The 17,992-nt window shown below is 40.1% G+C and overlaps 1 protein-coding gene across 1 annotated transcript; it reads left to right on the top strand.

Moving 5' to 3' along the window:
• Positions 1 to 387: 387 nt before the first annotated feature.
• On the top strand, positions 388 to 15,506 carry LOC308419695 (guanylate-binding protein 5-like). The gene is made up of 11 exons (XM_080915461.1): positions 388 to 525; positions 4,358 to 4,565; positions 5,114 to 5,241; positions 6,885 to 6,994; positions 7,565 to 7,758; positions 8,078 to 8,320; positions 9,370 to 9,650; positions 10,739 to 10,951; positions 11,763 to 11,865; positions 11,974 to 12,155; positions 13,952 to 15,506. Exons 2-11 carry the CDS (start codon positions 4,376 to 4,378, stop codon positions 14,066 to 14,068), a joined length of 1,761 nt encoding a protein of 586 aa, XP_080771587.1. The 5' UTR covers positions 388 to 525; positions 4,358 to 4,375; the 3' UTR covers positions 14,069 to 15,506.
• Positions 15,507 to 17,992: the final 2,486 nt, after the last annotated feature.

Consider the following 17,992-nt stretch of genomic DNA (forward strand, 5'->3'; position numbering starts at 1 on the left):
ATGAAAGAGCTGTCCTCAGTTTTTCTCAGTCCCTTTTTAATTTCTTTTATTTATGGGATGCTGACACAATTGTAAGAAATTCATCTTCAAATAGCGCATGAGGTTTCCTTTCAAAACAAATGAGATTCAGAGAAATATCACCTTAGTTTAAAAGAAATAAAGTAAAAATTGCCTGAAAATAAATACAAACTAAGTCATCATTCTCTTTCAGATTATTAAGATCAACTTCTGGGAAAGCAGGTCTGTCACACCCATGCCTTCCACTGTTGGAAAGCTCCTTTAACTGGACAGCCTGAACTTGTGTAGTTTCATTTTCAGTTTAGAGAACCCTTTTTGAGACTCCCGTTCTTTTCATAAGTGAGTTCATCGCCAGAGAGCAGGAGAAAAAAGGAATTTCCCAGGGCTGGCCATTATTTCTCAAAAACAAGCAGAGATAAATAAGGGCACAACGAGTTGGTACCCTTGCAAAGTCCTGCTTGAAGCTGTTTTCTTACTGGCTCTTGCTCCAGAACTTCAGTTTTTAAGGTAAGACCCGGCAGCGGTGGGAAGAGAATGTTATGGCTTATTTTTAAACTTTTTTCATTCAGGATGGGATGCATCCTAGCCTGGGTGCTGCTTCAGCCCCACTGAAGACTAAAGGGCAGTGTTATCAGAGAAGCAGAATCCCTCCTCCTTGGGGAGTCAGAGTCTTTATTCAGTGCCATTGCTGTTTCCTGTTAATGGGAGGGCAGAGAGGATAGAGATTAAGTTGAAAGCTAGAAATGCCTCCAACTGTTTTTCTTTGCTGGTTCTAACTTCTTTTTTGTTAAATCTTTTTTTTATTGGATAGTTTTTGTATTTACATTTCAAATGTTATCTTCTTTTCTGGCTCCCCACTTTCCATTCTCCCCTCCCCCTGCTTCTATGAGGATGCTCCCACTCCCACCTCAACACCCTAGCATTCCCTTACACTGGGGAACAGAGCCTTCCCAGGACCAAGGGCCTCTCCTCCCAATGATGCCCTACAAAGCCATCCTCTGCTACATATGCAGCTGGAGCCATGGGTCCATCCATGTGTACTCTTTAGTTGGTGGTTTAGTCTCTGGGAGCTCTGTGGGGTCTGGTTTTCTGATTGTTGTTCTTCCTGTGAGATTGCAAACCCCTTCAGCTTCTTCAGTCCTTTTTCTAATCCTGTGCTTAGTCCAATGGTTAGCTGCAAGCATCCTCATCTGTATCAGTAAAGCTCTGGCAGAGCCTCTCAGGAGGCATCCATATTGGGCTCCAGTCAGCAAGCACTTCTTGGCATCAGCAATGACTAGGTTTGGTGGCTGCATATGGCCTGAGTCCCCAGGTGGGGTAGTTTCTGGATGGCCTTGCCTTCAATCTCTGCTCCACGATTTTGTTCCTCCTTCTAAAAAGGACTGATGCATTCACATTTTGGTCTTGATCTTCATATGGTCTGTGAATTGTATCTAACTTTTTAGCATCCCTAATTGCTGCTTAGAATAGCATTGCCCCCAGAACATCAGACAACCATATAGTTTTCACTAGGAATATCAAGGTGTGAATGGCACAGTAAAAGGCTAAGAGGGCCTGAGACCAGGGCCTCCTGAGGCCCTAACATGGCCCTCCCCTAGTTGGGGGGTGAATTTCCAGAGAGCAGGGTTCTATGTGTGGGCCTATGTTTAGATTCATGGAACAAATTCATGAAGCTAGCACAGAGACAGTAAATGAGAGAGATGGGTGTGGAGGGAAGGAGGGAGGGAGGGAGGGAGAGGAAGAGGAAGAGGTTTTTCTGACCCAGAAATGGGCTTTTTAGCTCTACTGCCATTTCTTAAAGGCTCCATGTTTGGTTTTGCTGGGCAATCACTCACTTTTAAACTCCATTTGTATTGGATTCAGTCTCTGCTACAATATTGTCTCTATCTTTATACACTGATGAATCAAAAATGACCCACCTGGCCAGTATGCTACGAAGATCGCTCCTGGGAATGCTCTGACTTCTTACCATGTCACGTGCTTCATGCATGTCCTATTTAAACATTTCAAGTTAGCTGATGAATGATCACCCCCCCCCCCTTGTCTTCAAACACAGACCAAAAGTAATGAGAGCAGGAGAAAAGCAGATAAAAATATAAATGCAAACACAGCAAACGGCAGAAGTCCATCTGCAGCACTCCTCAGTTCTTTCAGATTTCTTGGTGGTCTTCTTTACAGTCCTCCCCTTTGTGCAACATTTCCTCTCTTCTCTTCTTTCTTCTTTAAAAAAATAATTAAAAAAATAATTTATAAAAAAAAGGACTAGGTGGGGGAGGAAATTTAAAAAAAAAATGTATTTATGTGTTTGTGTGCCTGAGTGTATTTTAGTCCCCTTGGACTGGGGTTAAATGTAGATGTGAGCCCCCTGGTATGGGTTAAGGGAACAAACTCCAGGACTCCAAGAGCTTCAAGTGCTCTTAATCACTGAGCCAATATCTCCAGCCCAACCGTCTACTGATATAAATGTGTATTGATTTATTTACCTCTGCCTTGCAGGAAGCAGGCAGAGGGACTTGTGTGACATCATAATGCTAATCAGTTGCAAGAATGAGACTGGAAATGCATATTTAATGGAACCTACAGCAAAGTCAAATGTGATTAAACTTTGTAATTTTAATTTTATGAGTATGAGTGTTTGCCTGTTGATATGTCTATGCAATATGTGTGTATGCCTGGTGCTTATAGAGGTTCATGAGATCATTGGATCTGCTGGAACTGGAGTTCCAGATAGTTGTGAGCCAACACCTAGGTTTTTGGAATCAAACCTAGGTCCTTTGGTGCTCTTAACAGATAAGTCATCCCTCCAGTCACCTAAAAGTTGTGACACTCTTTCTCTGACACAGAGAAAATGTCTTCCTGTGTCACAGGCGGAGCTGCAGGCGGCAGAATAATAAATTTAAGAATGTGGCTGAGGAACATTCACTCTACAATGACATCAGAGATTTGGCTGCAATAAAAGCATTAAGGATTCCATCCAGATACCATGTGGTGCCAACATTTAAATATTTTGGATGCTAGACATACAAAGCACTAATATTCTTCATAAAGGCTGAACCCCGTCTTAAATTAGTTTCTTCTTCCATTACTGGCATCATCCAAAAACACAAGGGTCTATAAGCCCCTGGCTTTCTTGTGGGTGGTACCATTCTTGTTCTAGCCAACTGCGGCTCATCACTGCAAGCTTCCCACATCAATATACTCTGCAAAAAAACATTCTCACCCCTGCTGTGTACAAATCAGGCAACCGGAGTTCTACTGGAACAGGATAGCAATATCATGCCAGGAATGGAATGGAATGGCAAAGCACTTGGCACCTGAGATTCTCAGTTCACGGCTGCTCTCTGGCAAGCGCTTGCGTTAGGCATTTCCTGATGTCCATGCCTTGATGTGACTCCATGGTGATGTATCTTCCCCTGCCTGCTCGCCTCAAACCAGCTTCTGTTTCAGTTTCTTGCTCACAGGCTTGTGTCAGGATTGGCCCTGCCCTGGCTCTGAGGATGAGGGGAGAACGTGTCTTTATGATCATGCATACAACAACGAAAAAACACATACTTTCTATGTCTGCTAGTGCAACAGGCTCAGGTCATTTCGTGCAAATATTGTAATGAAAAATGAACTTGATGGCAATCATGGGTATCTTTTAGCTTCTCTGATAAATAATCAGTACTAAAATAAAGATGGCTGTCTCTGAGTTAAATGAAGCCGAACAAGCAAGTGTTCCATATGTCATCCAGCTTATATTAGTTCATTAGGTAACTGTCAGGGTAGAGGTGATAGTGTCTTTTCAATCACTTTGACAGTCTCAAAAATGATCATGCTTTGAAATTCGGAGCTAAGACAGGAAGGACATTCACAACTGCATAAAAGACGTTTTCTTTTCTTTTATCTCTTTTATAAAAAAGTACAGCTTCAAAAAGTAAAACGTGTAATTTTTAAAAAGTGTTATGTGTTGGCATTATTGCTCAAAGGCAGTAAAGCAGTTCAGTTTGGTCACATGGTGACAGCCAGTTACTCCAGGGAAGTCAGCAGGTATAAAGCAAGGAACATTGGCAAGTCAGAAGGCAATGGAATTCGCTGGACACAAATCATCAATTAAGAGGCCCAAGATATGGGTTTCCGGTGTGTATCAAGTACCTAAGAGGCTGTGGGGAATGCTACTACAGGTCTGTGCAGGGAATTATTGTACTTTGCTATTGCTTTTTTTTTTTTTTTTTTTAATTTTCAACTTCTCAGAAACTCGGACATTCCTAATGGGTCATTTGTTCTAGGGTTCAGTGGGTAAAATGTCTTTTCCTTAAACACTAGAAATTTCAGGTCATCCCATTCTTTTTCCTGTCAGACAATTAACATTGCAGACATGGCCCCAGAGATTCACATGCCAGAACCCATGTGCCTCATTGGGAACACGGACGAACACCTAGTGACTAACCAGGAAGCCCTGAAGATACTGTCAGCCATCACACAGCCTGTGGTGGTGGTGGCGATTGTGGGCCTTTACCGTACGGGAAAATCCTACCTGATGAACAAGCTGGCTGGGAAGGAGAAAGGTGAGTACCAACAAGGCCTGCTGAGTCCTCACTAGCCACCTCACATCCGGCCCAGTGTATGAGGAGAGAAAGCTGGGGGCCCTCCTGGGTACTGAGAACTTGTATTTGTGTCACAGCTGCTGTTTGCATCCTGGTGGCTGAAGGGAAGCTCCTCCCATCCCCCCTACCATGTGTGTGTGTGTGTGTGTGTGTGTGTGTGTGTGTGTGTGTGTGTGACTTAGCATGTGTTTGTTCCTCAATATGTTTCTGGGGGAAAAAGGCAAAACATGTTCCCTTTATAAAAAGTAAGACATCAGTGAAATATATTCAACAAAATAAATTCAGACTACTGAATTTTTAGAAGCATGGGATGATTTTTTTTTTTTAAATCAGATGCCATCTTTCAGTCCTTAGTATTATTTTCCCATCCCCCAGTGTGTCTTTCCAGCATCACGGGCCATGTGCACTGTCTTTTCATCTTCTCTCCCTTACCTCTTGGCTTAAATGCTCACGGGAATACCCAAATACAAGATCTCTCCTCGGTCACTCCTGCCTGCTTTGCTTTCCAGGCTTTTCTGTGGGCTCCACTGTGCAGTCTCACACCAAGGGCATCTGGATGTGGTGTGTGCCTCACCCCCAGAAGCCAGACCACACTTTGGTTCTGCTTGACACTGAGGGCCTGGGAGATGTGGAGAAGGTAAGGAGAGAGGGTTCTGTTTAGATGGGAGTCATTTCTTCATGGCTTCAGATACTCTTAGAGCAGGAATTTCCCTTCTCCCCACCAATTGAATTGGCATTTTTATTTGGCCTCTATGTGTTGTGTTTTATAAAAATAAAGAAAGAAGGAATATGTTTGGTGGAAGTGCGGCAAGGTATTGGGGAAGGGGATCCCTCTGCAGGCCCAGGATGAGGCATCTCTTCCCCCAAGGGACCAGTCACAGTTGCTATAGTATAGGACAGGGTTTATTTAGGACAAGAGGAGTTGGGAGAACAGTAGAGACAGGGAAAGGGAGAGAGAGACAGACACAGAGACAGAGAGAGAGAGAGAGAGAGAGAGAGAGAGAGAGAGAGAGAGAGAGAGAGAGAGAGAGAGAGAGAGACAGAGAGAGAGAGAGAGAGAAGTAGAAGCCAGGCCATGAGCACTCGGAGAGAGTAAGGAGAGGGGAGCAAGAGAGGAAGGGAGAGACATAAGAGCAGCATGCAGCCCCTTTCTATAGGGAGTCAGGCACACCTGGCTGTTAGCAGGTAACTGTGGGGCGGAGCTTAGAGGAAATGCCAACACCACATACTTTTGTACTTTTATCTGCACTTTCAAATACACAGAGTTTGGATGAAAGGAGTGAAAAAATATCTTCACAAGGCAGAATCAGCACTGGGTGTACTAAGTACTTCCAAGGTTCTTAAACATAGTGGAGTTAAAGTCACTGTTACGAACTCAGCCCTGCAGAGAAAATGGGCTTATATCTGGTGACTGCTTGGCTAAATCATGCTTATAGTACCTGTAGCTCCACGATTTTGGCAAAAGGAGAAAGTCTTCCCCAAATGGTTTTTTGTCTTTTCTGACTCATTATGGCAACAGTGGACACCCAGGCATTCTCTGGTTGTTTGCTGGTAAGCGTTGTACCCCTCACCACAAACGCGGCGCTCCAGTCTGCCGCACTTGACTTTTTCCTTAATATTCTCGGCACCACTGACTTCAGGCCTCCAATGCAGAATCCTCCTTGGATTTGGGAAGTTGTGCCTTTTAGGAGCTGGTGTGTGCTGGTTTTGGGACATAACTAGATAATTCTCTTGACTGTCCATCGGGAAAGAGATTTTGTTTGTTCTTTGGTTTTTTCTTTTTACATTTTTTTTATTTGTCAAGATTCCAAGATGATGAGCCATAGCTTAAACTTGATTTACTCATCTGCAACATGGGAAAAATAGTTATAAACTTATTCCACACCATTACATATATATATATATATATATATATATATATATATATATATATGTCATAGATTATGTTATCTATGACATATATACATATAAGTTCTGCATATAAGTTCTGTTTTACCCTGTAAAACTTTAGTTTTAAGTATTTTAAGTATTAAATATAAATATAAACAATAAGACATCTACTAGCTATATTTATTTTGCACCTAAGAATCATTAGAACAAAGACTAGTGAGTTTGCAATAAACTGATCAATATAAAATTACCAGTGAGAACAACAGCACACAAAATGCGTACCTGCAAACATTTTTGTTTTCCTTAACGTTTGCATATCAACATCTTATTTTTAGTGATATTCACCCAACAATGCCCTGAGACCTGCTTCCCATTTGTTCTCATTTCTAGGCCGATGAAAAGAATGATACTCAGATCTTCGCGCTGGCAATCCTCCTCAGTAGCACCTTCGTATACAACACCATGAACAAAATTGACCAGAGGGCTATCGACCTACTGCAGTATCCTTTTGTGGTCCAGGACAGCACCATGCCAAAGAAAGTGTCCCATCTGTGCACCTGTGAGACCTTGTAGACAAGTAAAGATTAAACTATAGGAGCTAAGCAGAGATGGCTCAGTCAGTGAAATTCTTGTGGTGACAAAGGCCTCAGTCTTTGTCACACAAAAACAAGGACATGAGTTTGGATCTATAGCATCCACACAAAAAGCAAGGAATGGCAGTAAACACGTATAACCCCAAGGCTGAGTGTGGCTGTGGACAGACAGGAGCATTCCCAGGACTTATTAGATATAGCCAGTCAGATAGCTCCACATTCAGCCAGAGACTGTCCCAAAAGACAAGGTAGAGAGTACTAGAAGATACCCAATACCAGTGTCTGGCATCAACAGATATGTACTCAGACGTGCACACACACAAACACATGTGTAACACACATGGAGTGGAGTAGAAACTAAGAAAAGAACCTGCATGCATCTCACCGATGCGCTGTCGAGTCAGTTAGTGTAGACAAGACTTAAGGAAGCCTTGGATGCTGACTCCCTTCTGCCAGCGTTCCTCAATTGTATATCAGCAATGTAACAGAACTGACTCATCTGCTCCAGACACGAAACTCCTCTGATCCTCTTAAAACTGAGGAACCTGCTGACATGGGCTTCTTCCCAGACTTGGTGTGGACACTGAGAGACTTTTTCCTGGACTTGGAAGTCAATGGGCATGCCATCACATCAGATGAATACCTGGAAAATTCGCTGAAGCTGAAGCAAGGTAACAGGGTTTGGGAAAAAAGAAAGAAAAGAACACCGGAATTTTTTTTTAATAATGCAGCTAAGTATATCGTTTTCCATATTTACCATTCCAGCAGTTCTACAAAATAACAATAATTATTTAATTGAGAATCTAATATGTTCAATATTAGATTCCATTAGTCCTCAGTTATTTAACAAATATCTCTCCATTTTGTTTCCTTTACAAGCTAGCTTTTAGTCTTTAGGCAATATTATGTGAAAGGAGATTTATTTAAATTATATAGATTAAAGTGGATGTAAATTATATTCTAGATAAAAACCTGTACTTCCTTCTCCAGGCAGTGATGAAAGAACGCGGACATTCAATCTACCCCGCCTGTGCATACAGAAGTTCTTTCCCATAAAGAAATGCTTTGTCTTTGACTCTCCTGCTCGTGGGACTAAGCTCTCCCAGCTCCACACACTCAGCAGCAATGAGCTGAATCCTGATTTTGTGCAGGACCTTTCAGAATTCTGTTCTCACATCTTCACCCATTCTAAGACCAAGATTCTTCCAGGAGGCATCCAAGTCAACGGACCTCGTGAGTTCTTCTTAAAAGATTTTAGTCCAACTCATCATAAAGTATAATGGGCACATAGAGATTCTTTGTTGATGATTTAATTGACAAATGGGTCAGTCATTGGCCACGATGGGAATCCAATGTACTGTGTTGACAATGTTATAGCAGATATCAAGCACATCTCTAATAGTATTAGATTAGTAAAACCTCAGAATTACATCAAGTTTAATAAGAGCAAAGATGTCAAGTTAGAGAAGCTTTTACTCTTGAAACACATTAACTCATGTGGGTTGACCATATTTACACAACATATATTGGACTTTTATAATGTGACATAGTATTTGATATGCACAAAATAAGATAAAATAAGGTAAGATAAATATATACAGGTTCCCCATAGAAACAGAATTTGCTTGGTATAGGTGTTGAAGAAAACCCTATAGTGTTTAGGATCTTGAAGGATGTCTATACAAACTTCTTAATGCAGTTCATCTTAAGAACACCATGATTTAGAACTTGGAAAATGCTTCCTACAACATGAAAGGAATCTGTTACCTTCATGCAGAAGCTGGCAAGAAGGAAAAACAAGATGAAAAATAAGATCTAGATCCCTGAATCAGAGAAAACTGACTCATACTACCTTAATTGTGATAAAATAAAACAAAAAGGAAAAACTCTGAATGAAACAGAAAACTGAGAGAAAGAAGAGGGAAAGGAAACTCAATAAAGCAAAGACCTAAAGCATTTTAATCAAATTATTATTCACAACTTTTATATGATCATCTTGTTTCTTTATGGAGGAGGGTAAAATGCAGGCCACCACATAGATTTTGAGAATTCTTCTATTTTTCTTCTTTCAGCAAAGATAGATTGTTTTTGTTGATTTTCATGTATATTTTTTCTCTAAGAACAACCTGTCTTAGAGGTTCTTCAGAGAACTCCTCTCAACCATTTGAATATTCTCCACAATACCAAAAGACTTCAGGAAATACATAGTTAGCATTGTCAGAATGAATCCATAAAATCCTAGACTCCTGCACATGACACAAACATCTTCTCCTTTTCTGAAGGTCTAGAAAGCCTGGTACAGACTTATGTTGACGCCATCAACAGCGGGGCTCTGCCTTCCATAGAGAACACAGTGGTAACCTTGGTCCGGAAGGAGAACTCGGCAGCAGTACAAAAGGCCATTGACCACTATGACCAGCTGATGAGCCAGAGGGTGCAGCTGCCCACAGAGACCCTCCAAGTGCTGCTGGACCTGCACACGACCTGTGAGAGGGAGGCCATAGAAATCTTCAGGAAGCATTCTTTCAAGGATGATGACCAATGTTTCCAGAAAGAATTGGAGGTCATTATTTTCTGTATTTGTTTGTAGATATCAAGGTCACAGAAGGCAAGAATACTTCTCCAAGATGTAGGATAAAACTAATAAAAACAATCAGTTACCACTAAACTGGGAAGAGATGACAGTCACTTATGTAGCCTTGGTCTGAGTTTATTGAAGAATCTTGACATTCACAATCACACACACACACACACACACACACACACACACACACAACTCCCCTCACCTGTACTATGTTGTCCTCATTAAAAAATTATATTACTTTGCTAAAGATCTTCCTTAAGAAAGTATTTATGCTTTACTGATCAAGTAGAGAGAATTACCTTTACATCTACTAAGATACAAGGAATGCTGGATTAATAGAATAAGCAGCTGCAGACAGTGATTTAATTTCGCACTCACCTTGAGATAGAAAAACTAAAAAAAATCGTGTTATACAGTTAAAATTGCATTTAAAATTATGGTGCCAGTCAGAGCTCTGCAATCATAAAATCACATGTAAGGTAGGAAAAAAATCTCTATAAAATTTTCAAGTAACCTCAACTAAATTCAGTGGGACACACACACACACACACACACACACACACACACACTTGGAAAGTGACTTCTTGACACTGAGAATGGTTTCCTTAGATGAAGGAAAAAGGAGGTTACCATGGAAACCATGAGCAAACCTCACTGCATGTCAAGATATGAAGGAATTAAAATTAACATGACAGAATGTCCTGCTCATATAAGTTCTTCTCACGTTTCCTTAGTAAAACAACGGAATTAATCTGCTGATTAAAAGTGAAAAAGCTTCTAATGCCAAATAAATGTAACTTTTCATAGATTATTATCTTTACAACTTTTCCAGCTTCTATAAGGATTTCATCTTATATATATTCTCCAAGTTTTTAAGGAAATAAAATGTAGACTCTTTTGAAGAAACAAAAATGCTGAAGTGTATCTAACATCTCCATGTTCTTCCTTCCTTCCTTCCTTCCTTCCTTCCTTCCTTCCTTTCTTTCTTTCTTTTTTTCTTTCTTTCTTTCTTTCTTTCTTTCTTTCTTTCTTTCTTTCTTTCTTTCTTTCTTTTTGTCCATCTAAAGAGCCTACTAAGTGCAAAGCAGGATGAGATGTGTAAGAAGAACGTGGATGCTTCCGTAGACTGCTGCTCAACCCTACTTCAGAATATTTTTAAGCCTCTGGAACAAGAAGTGGCCCAGGGGATCTATGCTAAGCCAGGAGGCCACAATCTCTTCCTTCAGAGGATGGAACAGCTGAAGGCTCAGTACCATCAGCAGCCAGGAAAGGGAACAGAGGTATCCTTCATCCCTGGTATAGGTGAAGTGATGTACATTATGTCTCTGCCTGTGAGTTTTTCTTCTGTTGCCTGAATATGCACTTGGTATGGATGTGGTGCCCGTGAGTTTCTCTGATGTTGCCTGAACATGCACTTCATCAGCAGCTGTAGATAAAAGCAACCCATCGCTATGATCATTAGACTTCTATTGTAGCCATCGAAGTCCATGAACATCGAAGGGACTAATTAGGATTACATAAGGCAGAATCCTAGTTAGTGAAGCCAGTTTTTAAAAAATCAAAAAACTGATTGGCTTAAAAGGCCTTTAGTCCATGTGTAGATACATTCCAGAGTTCAAATGATGTAATTCATTTTCCTTATTTAGATTTATTTCCAATCTTTACTTCATTTTGGTGTTTTGTTTTCCTGACTGTTGGTTTTGTTTCCAAGCAGCTTCCTTACCTGCGGCCAAAACCAAACCGAACCAAACCAAACCAAAACAAAACAAAACCAAAAGGCTCTGACAGGTCCCAAGTTTAGCTTGCTCTTAGAGATGTACATTTCAGAGAAGGCAAGCACTTGCTCCAGCACCCACATTCGTTTTTGAGTGTCTATATCACTTGTAAATAAGATTGGTACCTATAGCATTCTGGGTGCTGTGACTGGAGAGGCCAGCATCATCCCCATGCATGAGGATTGATGGACAGTCCCATCATGCACTGGCTGAGCATCCTCCAAGAAGGAGAGATAGTGAGAAAAGAAATGAAGACATTTCCCAGGTTACAAATTAGCATTTCCCAATTCGAACGGCATGTTTTTGGGGTCTCCAGGCTGAGGAGGTGCTGCAGAACTATTTGAAGGCCAAGGAATCCATGAGCAATGCAATTCTACAGACTGACCAGGCTCTCACAGCCAAGGAGAGGCAGAAGAAAGGTGAGCAGGAAATGAAGGCCACGCACGATGCGCAGGAAGGCTAACGGCATTTGCAAGCAGAGAGCACTGTACTCATCCTAGAGCCTTGTTGGTTTCCTTTCTCCTCAGAGGAACAAGCAAGAGCAGAGGCTGCCCGGGCGGAAGCACAGAGGTTGGAGGCTCTTCGCATCCAGGAAGAACAAAGGAAAGCTGAGCAGGAGAGAAGGCATCAAGAGCAACTGAGGCAAATAGAGATTGAGAAGGAAAACTTTCTGAAAGAGCAACAGAGGATCCGGGAGCAGAAGGTCCAGGTACTTGTGAACCTTTCCCTCTCAGATGTTACTCAGATACTCCTCTCTCTCCCATCTTATGGGGAGAGATCATGGAGCCAGACTGTGAGGCATCATCCCCGCGTGTCACCTTTTAGGAAACATGCTTATCCAAATTGTTTCCTCCCTCTGTACTTCGGTGTGAGAGACCAAATCTTTTGAGTTCAGAGTTCACCTTAGAGAACCTGACCCAAGGTTGAACTCAAGTTAACTAACAACCTGACACCGAGCACCAGTGACCAGGCTAAATCCCCCAACAAAGACTGTCTAACACCAGTTTCTAGGCTATTCCCCAACAAAGTCACACTCCAAGGTTACAAGCCTGCTCCTGGTAACTTCACTTCCTATCAATCACCAATCAGAAAAAAACAACAACAAAAGCTAAGTTTATGGTTTGGCTCCCAGCACCAGCCAATTATGTTAAAGGCCATAATGCCCCCTCCCCAACCCCAGTCAAATGTGTATTAGGCTAGATACCCCCTTCTTGTGCCCATAAATGCTTGCCTAAATCTAGGCTCAGGGCTCCACCTTCCTGCTATGCCAGAATTGGCAGGGAGCCCAAGCTCTAGCTTGAATAAAGAGATCTTGATGTGATTGCTTTGGAATTGGCTCCTTGGTGGTCTTTCTGGGGTTCACGTATGTTTCCTGGCACAACAGGGGCAGTGTAGAGACAGCAACAACTGTGTTTTACAAGATTATTATAATAAATGCTCCAATATTTGGATGTACAATAATGTTTGTCACAGTGTACATAATCAATTATTAAATAAGAATGAAGGCATTTTTGATGACATTAACTACCTCTGGATTGGACAATCATATGTCTTCATCATGGTGGGTTTTTGTTGTTGCTATTTTATTTTATTTATATGAGGTTCATGGTCTGTGTCTTTATTCCCATCCTGTTTCACCTGTTGCTGTTTTCCATGGTCTTTAACCCTGCAGTTTGTCTCTTTAGTCCTTCAGCACTTAGGAAGCAGTAGGCATGATTTATCAGGTACAAAGCCCTCTGTATGCATTCACTGATCTAATCACCAGGAAACAGAACTCCTGTGTCCCTAGCACTCAGGTGAGTTCTGTGACTTCCCAGAAAAATAAGCCAAATGCAGGTATCATACAGGCTTGGAGATGGGACCTTCAGCATTGCTGCTTCTGCAGAGATGCTGTGAAATTCCTAGCTGTCACTCTTATAAAACTGTGCCTAATTCCATCCCCTGACTTGTGAGTTCATCTACAGGTAGAAGCTTTCTTAGGAGCTATGCTAAGTACCCAGTGCTCTCCCGAAGGGCAGAGCAGACAATCGCTTCTGCCAGTCGAAGGGTGACAACCCCAGCCTTCTCTTCAGCTGGAACTCAAAGGGCTCCACTTGACACCCTGGGTGGCAGGTTGTCACTGCAGTGCTCTGCACACAGCTTCTTCTAGTAAAAAAATATCGGCCACTATTCCATGTGTGGGCACGAACTGAAGTGAATTATGGGACTGAGATTACCAGAGACTTCTCAGTCTAAGGAAGAAGACTGTGTTGGGATGGAATTCTAAAGACACCAACTAAGAGCTAAGAGATAGAAATGTGCTACGTCTGAAACTAGAAAAGAAGGATGAAACACAATAGAATGTTGTAGAGGACACATCAGCTGATGGAAGAGAGCTTTGCAGGAGCACCTACCGTACAATAGATTGACATAAGTGTGGAAAAGCCAAGAGTTTATAAGTGAGAACAGAGTTTGATCTTAAGGATTTTTTTTTAAGCTTAATTGTTTCTGTTTATTGCTTCTTAGGAAGAGGCTGCACGGATCAAGGCAGAACAGGAAGCTCAACTCAGAGCACTTCAACATCAGATTGAAACCATGAGGGAAATGACCTACCAGAGACATGACCCGTGTAATATAATATAACACACCCAAAACTGGGTCCTCCCTTTCTTGTTGCTTCTTGTGGAAGACTTGAAGAAACAACAGACTGGAGGACTTCAGACAACCAATAGTTAAGGAGCTCCAGTGTCCCCTAACTAGTTGCCATATTGGTTTTGAGATATTTTAAGTTACCCCAGGGGTGTTAATCAAGTAGAACTTGGCCAATATCTGCAACTCACATGGTATCTCTTCTACTGGTGGACATAGGAAGGTGTACCAATGAGAAATCAGAAACAATCTGTATTTCTCAACTGGGTGGCTCCTTAGTACAGTCAGGTAGCCATCTGCATATTCTTCCTTTCCGTTGCTTTCTGGGGAGCACAAACTATTTATAGTCAACCTTATCACATGGTTAACTATCAGGTCAGTCACACTTGAAGGTAGATTTGTTCCTCCTGAGTGTCTTTTCTTCTGAGTCCACATTCTATCTTTTGATACCTGATTAGTGATAAAGAAAGTCTTCCCCTAATGCTGTGCTTTTGATACAGAAAATCACCATTTGGCTCTGTCTGTTTCCGTTTTTCTTCCTTAAACTCTTTACCTGCCCATGTGTATTGCTCACTTTCAACCAGATTCTTAACCACAGTAATTATACTGATTTTAAGTAATTTCGATGATTTAAAATGTAAAGTTTTACATGATTTCTGATCATTCTAAGCCTGTCTCTGTTCCTGGGTCTATTTGCTTTATTTATTAAAAAAAAAAAAAAAAAAAACAAAAAAAAAAACAAGAAACCAAAAAAACAACTGTGCTCGCCTTGTGGCAATCCTTGGCGTTTAAAAATCATTATGTTTCATCTTTCTACACCAAGAAAACTTTGAGTATTTACATGTTTCATTTTGTCTTATATGCATTTTATGCTCATTGTAACTAGTAAGATTTCAACGCATATCATCAAACATTAAAAAAATATCAAGTACTAACAAAAATATATTCATATAGTTTTATGCAAAAATGCTTTTAAAATATGTACATTTATTTCTTTTTTAAACTAAAGTTGTTTAATTAAAAACAAAGAAACAACTGTGTTTGATTTTCCCGTGTGTCTCAAAATTCCTTTAGTTCCATGCTGTACATTGTTGGTAACATAATTAAAATTGATTGATTTATGCTTAGAATGTGCATTTCCGTTTTATACTGAGATGTATCTGGCAAGCATTAGTTCTGTGTAGTTGTTCAGTTGTTCAGAAAAGGTTTAGCTTGTTATAGTAAAAAAACAAAAACAAAAACAAAAACAAAAAAACCTCAAAAAGCTCTTGCCTATATCCATCTAGAAGACAAGAGAGGCAGGGTAGGAATTGCTTGTTTATGTTAGTCTCTCATTGTGTTGTTCAATAAAATGGAATAAAAATGTAACATTAACTACACTGATTCTCCTGTATATCTCAACTTCACATACTAGAATTCTTACTTATATTGGACAGAAGCACTGGAGCAGAAGCAAACAATGAAAACTGAGATAAAATATAGCATTTTTAGCATTTATAACTATATTGGTTAATATTTGTTTTCTTATTTTCAATAAATATTTTTGTTGGATATTGAATAGTTACTGTTGCATTTAGAATAGAAATCAAATTAAATTAGCTTCATGATGTTACAGTGTAGGTAGACAGCTCAGAACAACCAAGGAACATAATCTCCAAGAACATTCAACAAAATGATAGTGATTACTTCTGGATAATAGCATCAAACACATCTAAATCTATCTGTCTGTCTGTCTGTCTGTCTTCTACCTATTTATTATCTATCTAATCTATCATCTATATATCTATCATTTATCTATTATGTGTCTATCGTCTATCTGTCATCTCACTATCATCTATTTATTATCTATCTATAATTCATCTATCATCTACCATTTTATCTATTACTCATATATCATTTATCTATGTAGGAGCCATCTTGGGTGGACAAATGAAGGCACGTACTCAGATATTGTCTGTCATGCCTATCCTTCAGCCTCTGAATTTTGTCCCTGAATACCCTGAGTCCCAGGACACACTGCTCTTTTTTTGGGAATTCACAAAGGGCTGAAGCAAAGAGCACAGGTAGAGAACTCATTATTTTCTTCTAAAGTGGGCTTACACAGTGAGAGAGCAAGCCCTAAGCCCACTGTAGAGAAACTGCTGTGCAATTGCTTCCTCTTGGCTCTCACCCCTAATCTCAGATGCTCTTTGACATTTTCTGTCAGGCTTTGTAAATATAAAGATGATGCTCATCTTACAGATGGTTTACATGTGTACTTTGCATGTTTTGGTATATAGCCATACTTAATGTTCCATGGATTCCACAATGCTATGAAACATCCAATCCCTTTGTTCCAACTATCCATGAAAATACTATTGGTTTTGCTCTTATCTTTTTATTGTACTTTAAAAAAATTTACAGCTTCAGCCATATTTGTCTACTGTCTTTCCAACTCTTAAGTTTCTTAGCACTATTTGCCTTATCTAAATTACTTATTTACTTTACACAATCAATACTCTTTTTCTGCCAGAGATGATAAGATTATTTCCATTTATGTCTACATATGTGTCTATCTCTGAAAATAGTCATAATCTTGACCTATGAAAATATTTATCTGTATAATGAATATTGTGTCTGGCTATTTATAAATGGCTAATGACAGTTGGATAAATTTATTTGGGTAGCATGTATGAGCATAATATAATCACAGTAAATACAATATCAATATAGAAATGGTTTTTAATTCTGTACCTATTATGCTTTAATGAATGGTCCTAAACATTTTACTCACATTGACAAATGTCATTTTCTCCTCTGCATACAGAATAGTGAAGCAGAGATTCTATCTAGAATTTGATTTGAAAATTTTGGTTGTAATCAAACTTTTGGGATTTGCTTATTGAAGTACATAAAGCCCAGCTCAAATACTTAAAAATGTAGAAGAAATGAAGTGTACTCCTTAGTCCTCTGCCCTTATGTGCCTTGTAGGGTGATCTGAAGAACGACTCATACATCTTTGCCCCTGTTGTGCTTTTGATCAACAGTTGTCTACAACAGCATGATTACCATCAACCCCCAAGCCCTGGAGCAGCTGCAAAATCATCAACCACCAGGTCCTGGAGCAGCTGCATGCAGAACTTGTCCAGGGGTCCAAACCACCATGGTTCATTGAACTTTGAGTAATGGCAGCTGAGACTTTCTTCCTTATTGGGAATTAGTTGACCTGCCAGAAGGAGTTGGTAGACAAGTCCTAATGCCACAAATGTAGTATAAAATTTGGTTTGTAAAATATAATGTAGTTGTTTAGGGTTTCATTGCTATGAAAGAGTCACCATGACCAAGGTAACATTTTTAAAAGGAAACATTTAATGGGGCTGGCTTACAGTTTATTAGAGGTTCAGTCCATTATCATCATGGTAGGAAGCATGACAGCATCCAGGCAGATGTGGTACTGGAGAAAGAACAGAGTGTTTTACATCTTCAACCAAAGGCAGCAGAAGGAGATGTAGCTTTTCAGTAAAACCATCAAATTTCTCCTTTACTTTTTTATGCGATAATCTTTAATCTGCACCCTTAAATAATGTGTTATTTTAATATCATAAAACTAATGTATTATTTACCAACATGGATAACTGAAGGCACCTAGAATGGATCTCTACTTCATTTACTCATTCACTTATCCATTTTTTGAAGAAATGCATATCTGAACACAGAATAGATATTGCAGAGACATACTTTAGGGCTTGGACAAGCATGATATGTGTGCTGAAAACCTCAAGTTTCTGAGGTTAATGTAAAGGAAGTGTGCAGCGAGAGAGATGCTCACACCAGGTCTTGCTTCTACTTAGAATCTACTTCCGTATTGTCTTTTATAACTTGTTTTTCTCATGACATTTTTTCTCTTTCAAAATGCTGCCCCTGTTTCTCATATCACAT

Source organism: Micromys minutus (genome assembly GCF_963924665.1).
Source record: "Micromys minutus genome assembly, chromosome: 4".
Taxonomy (NCBI): domain Eukaryota; kingdom Metazoa; phylum Chordata; class Mammalia; order Rodentia; family Muridae; genus Micromys; species Micromys minutus.

What these genes read in the sequence shown, in the direction of transcription:
- LOC308419695 (XM_080915461.1), top strand. Translation starts at nt 4,376, where the DNA reads ATGGCCCCAGAGATTCACATGCCAGAACCCATGTGCCTCATTGGGAAC. An exon ending in GCCTGGGAGATGTGGAGAAG is followed by an intron (nt 5,242 to 6,884) that starts GTAAGGAGAGAG and finishes TCTCATTTCTAG; the next exon opens with GCCGATGAAAAGAATGATAC. An exon ending in TTCGCTGAAGCTGAAGCAAG is followed by an intron (nt 7,759 to 8,077) that starts GTAACAGGGTTT and finishes TTCCTTCTCCAG; the next exon opens with GCAGTGATGAAAGAACGCGG.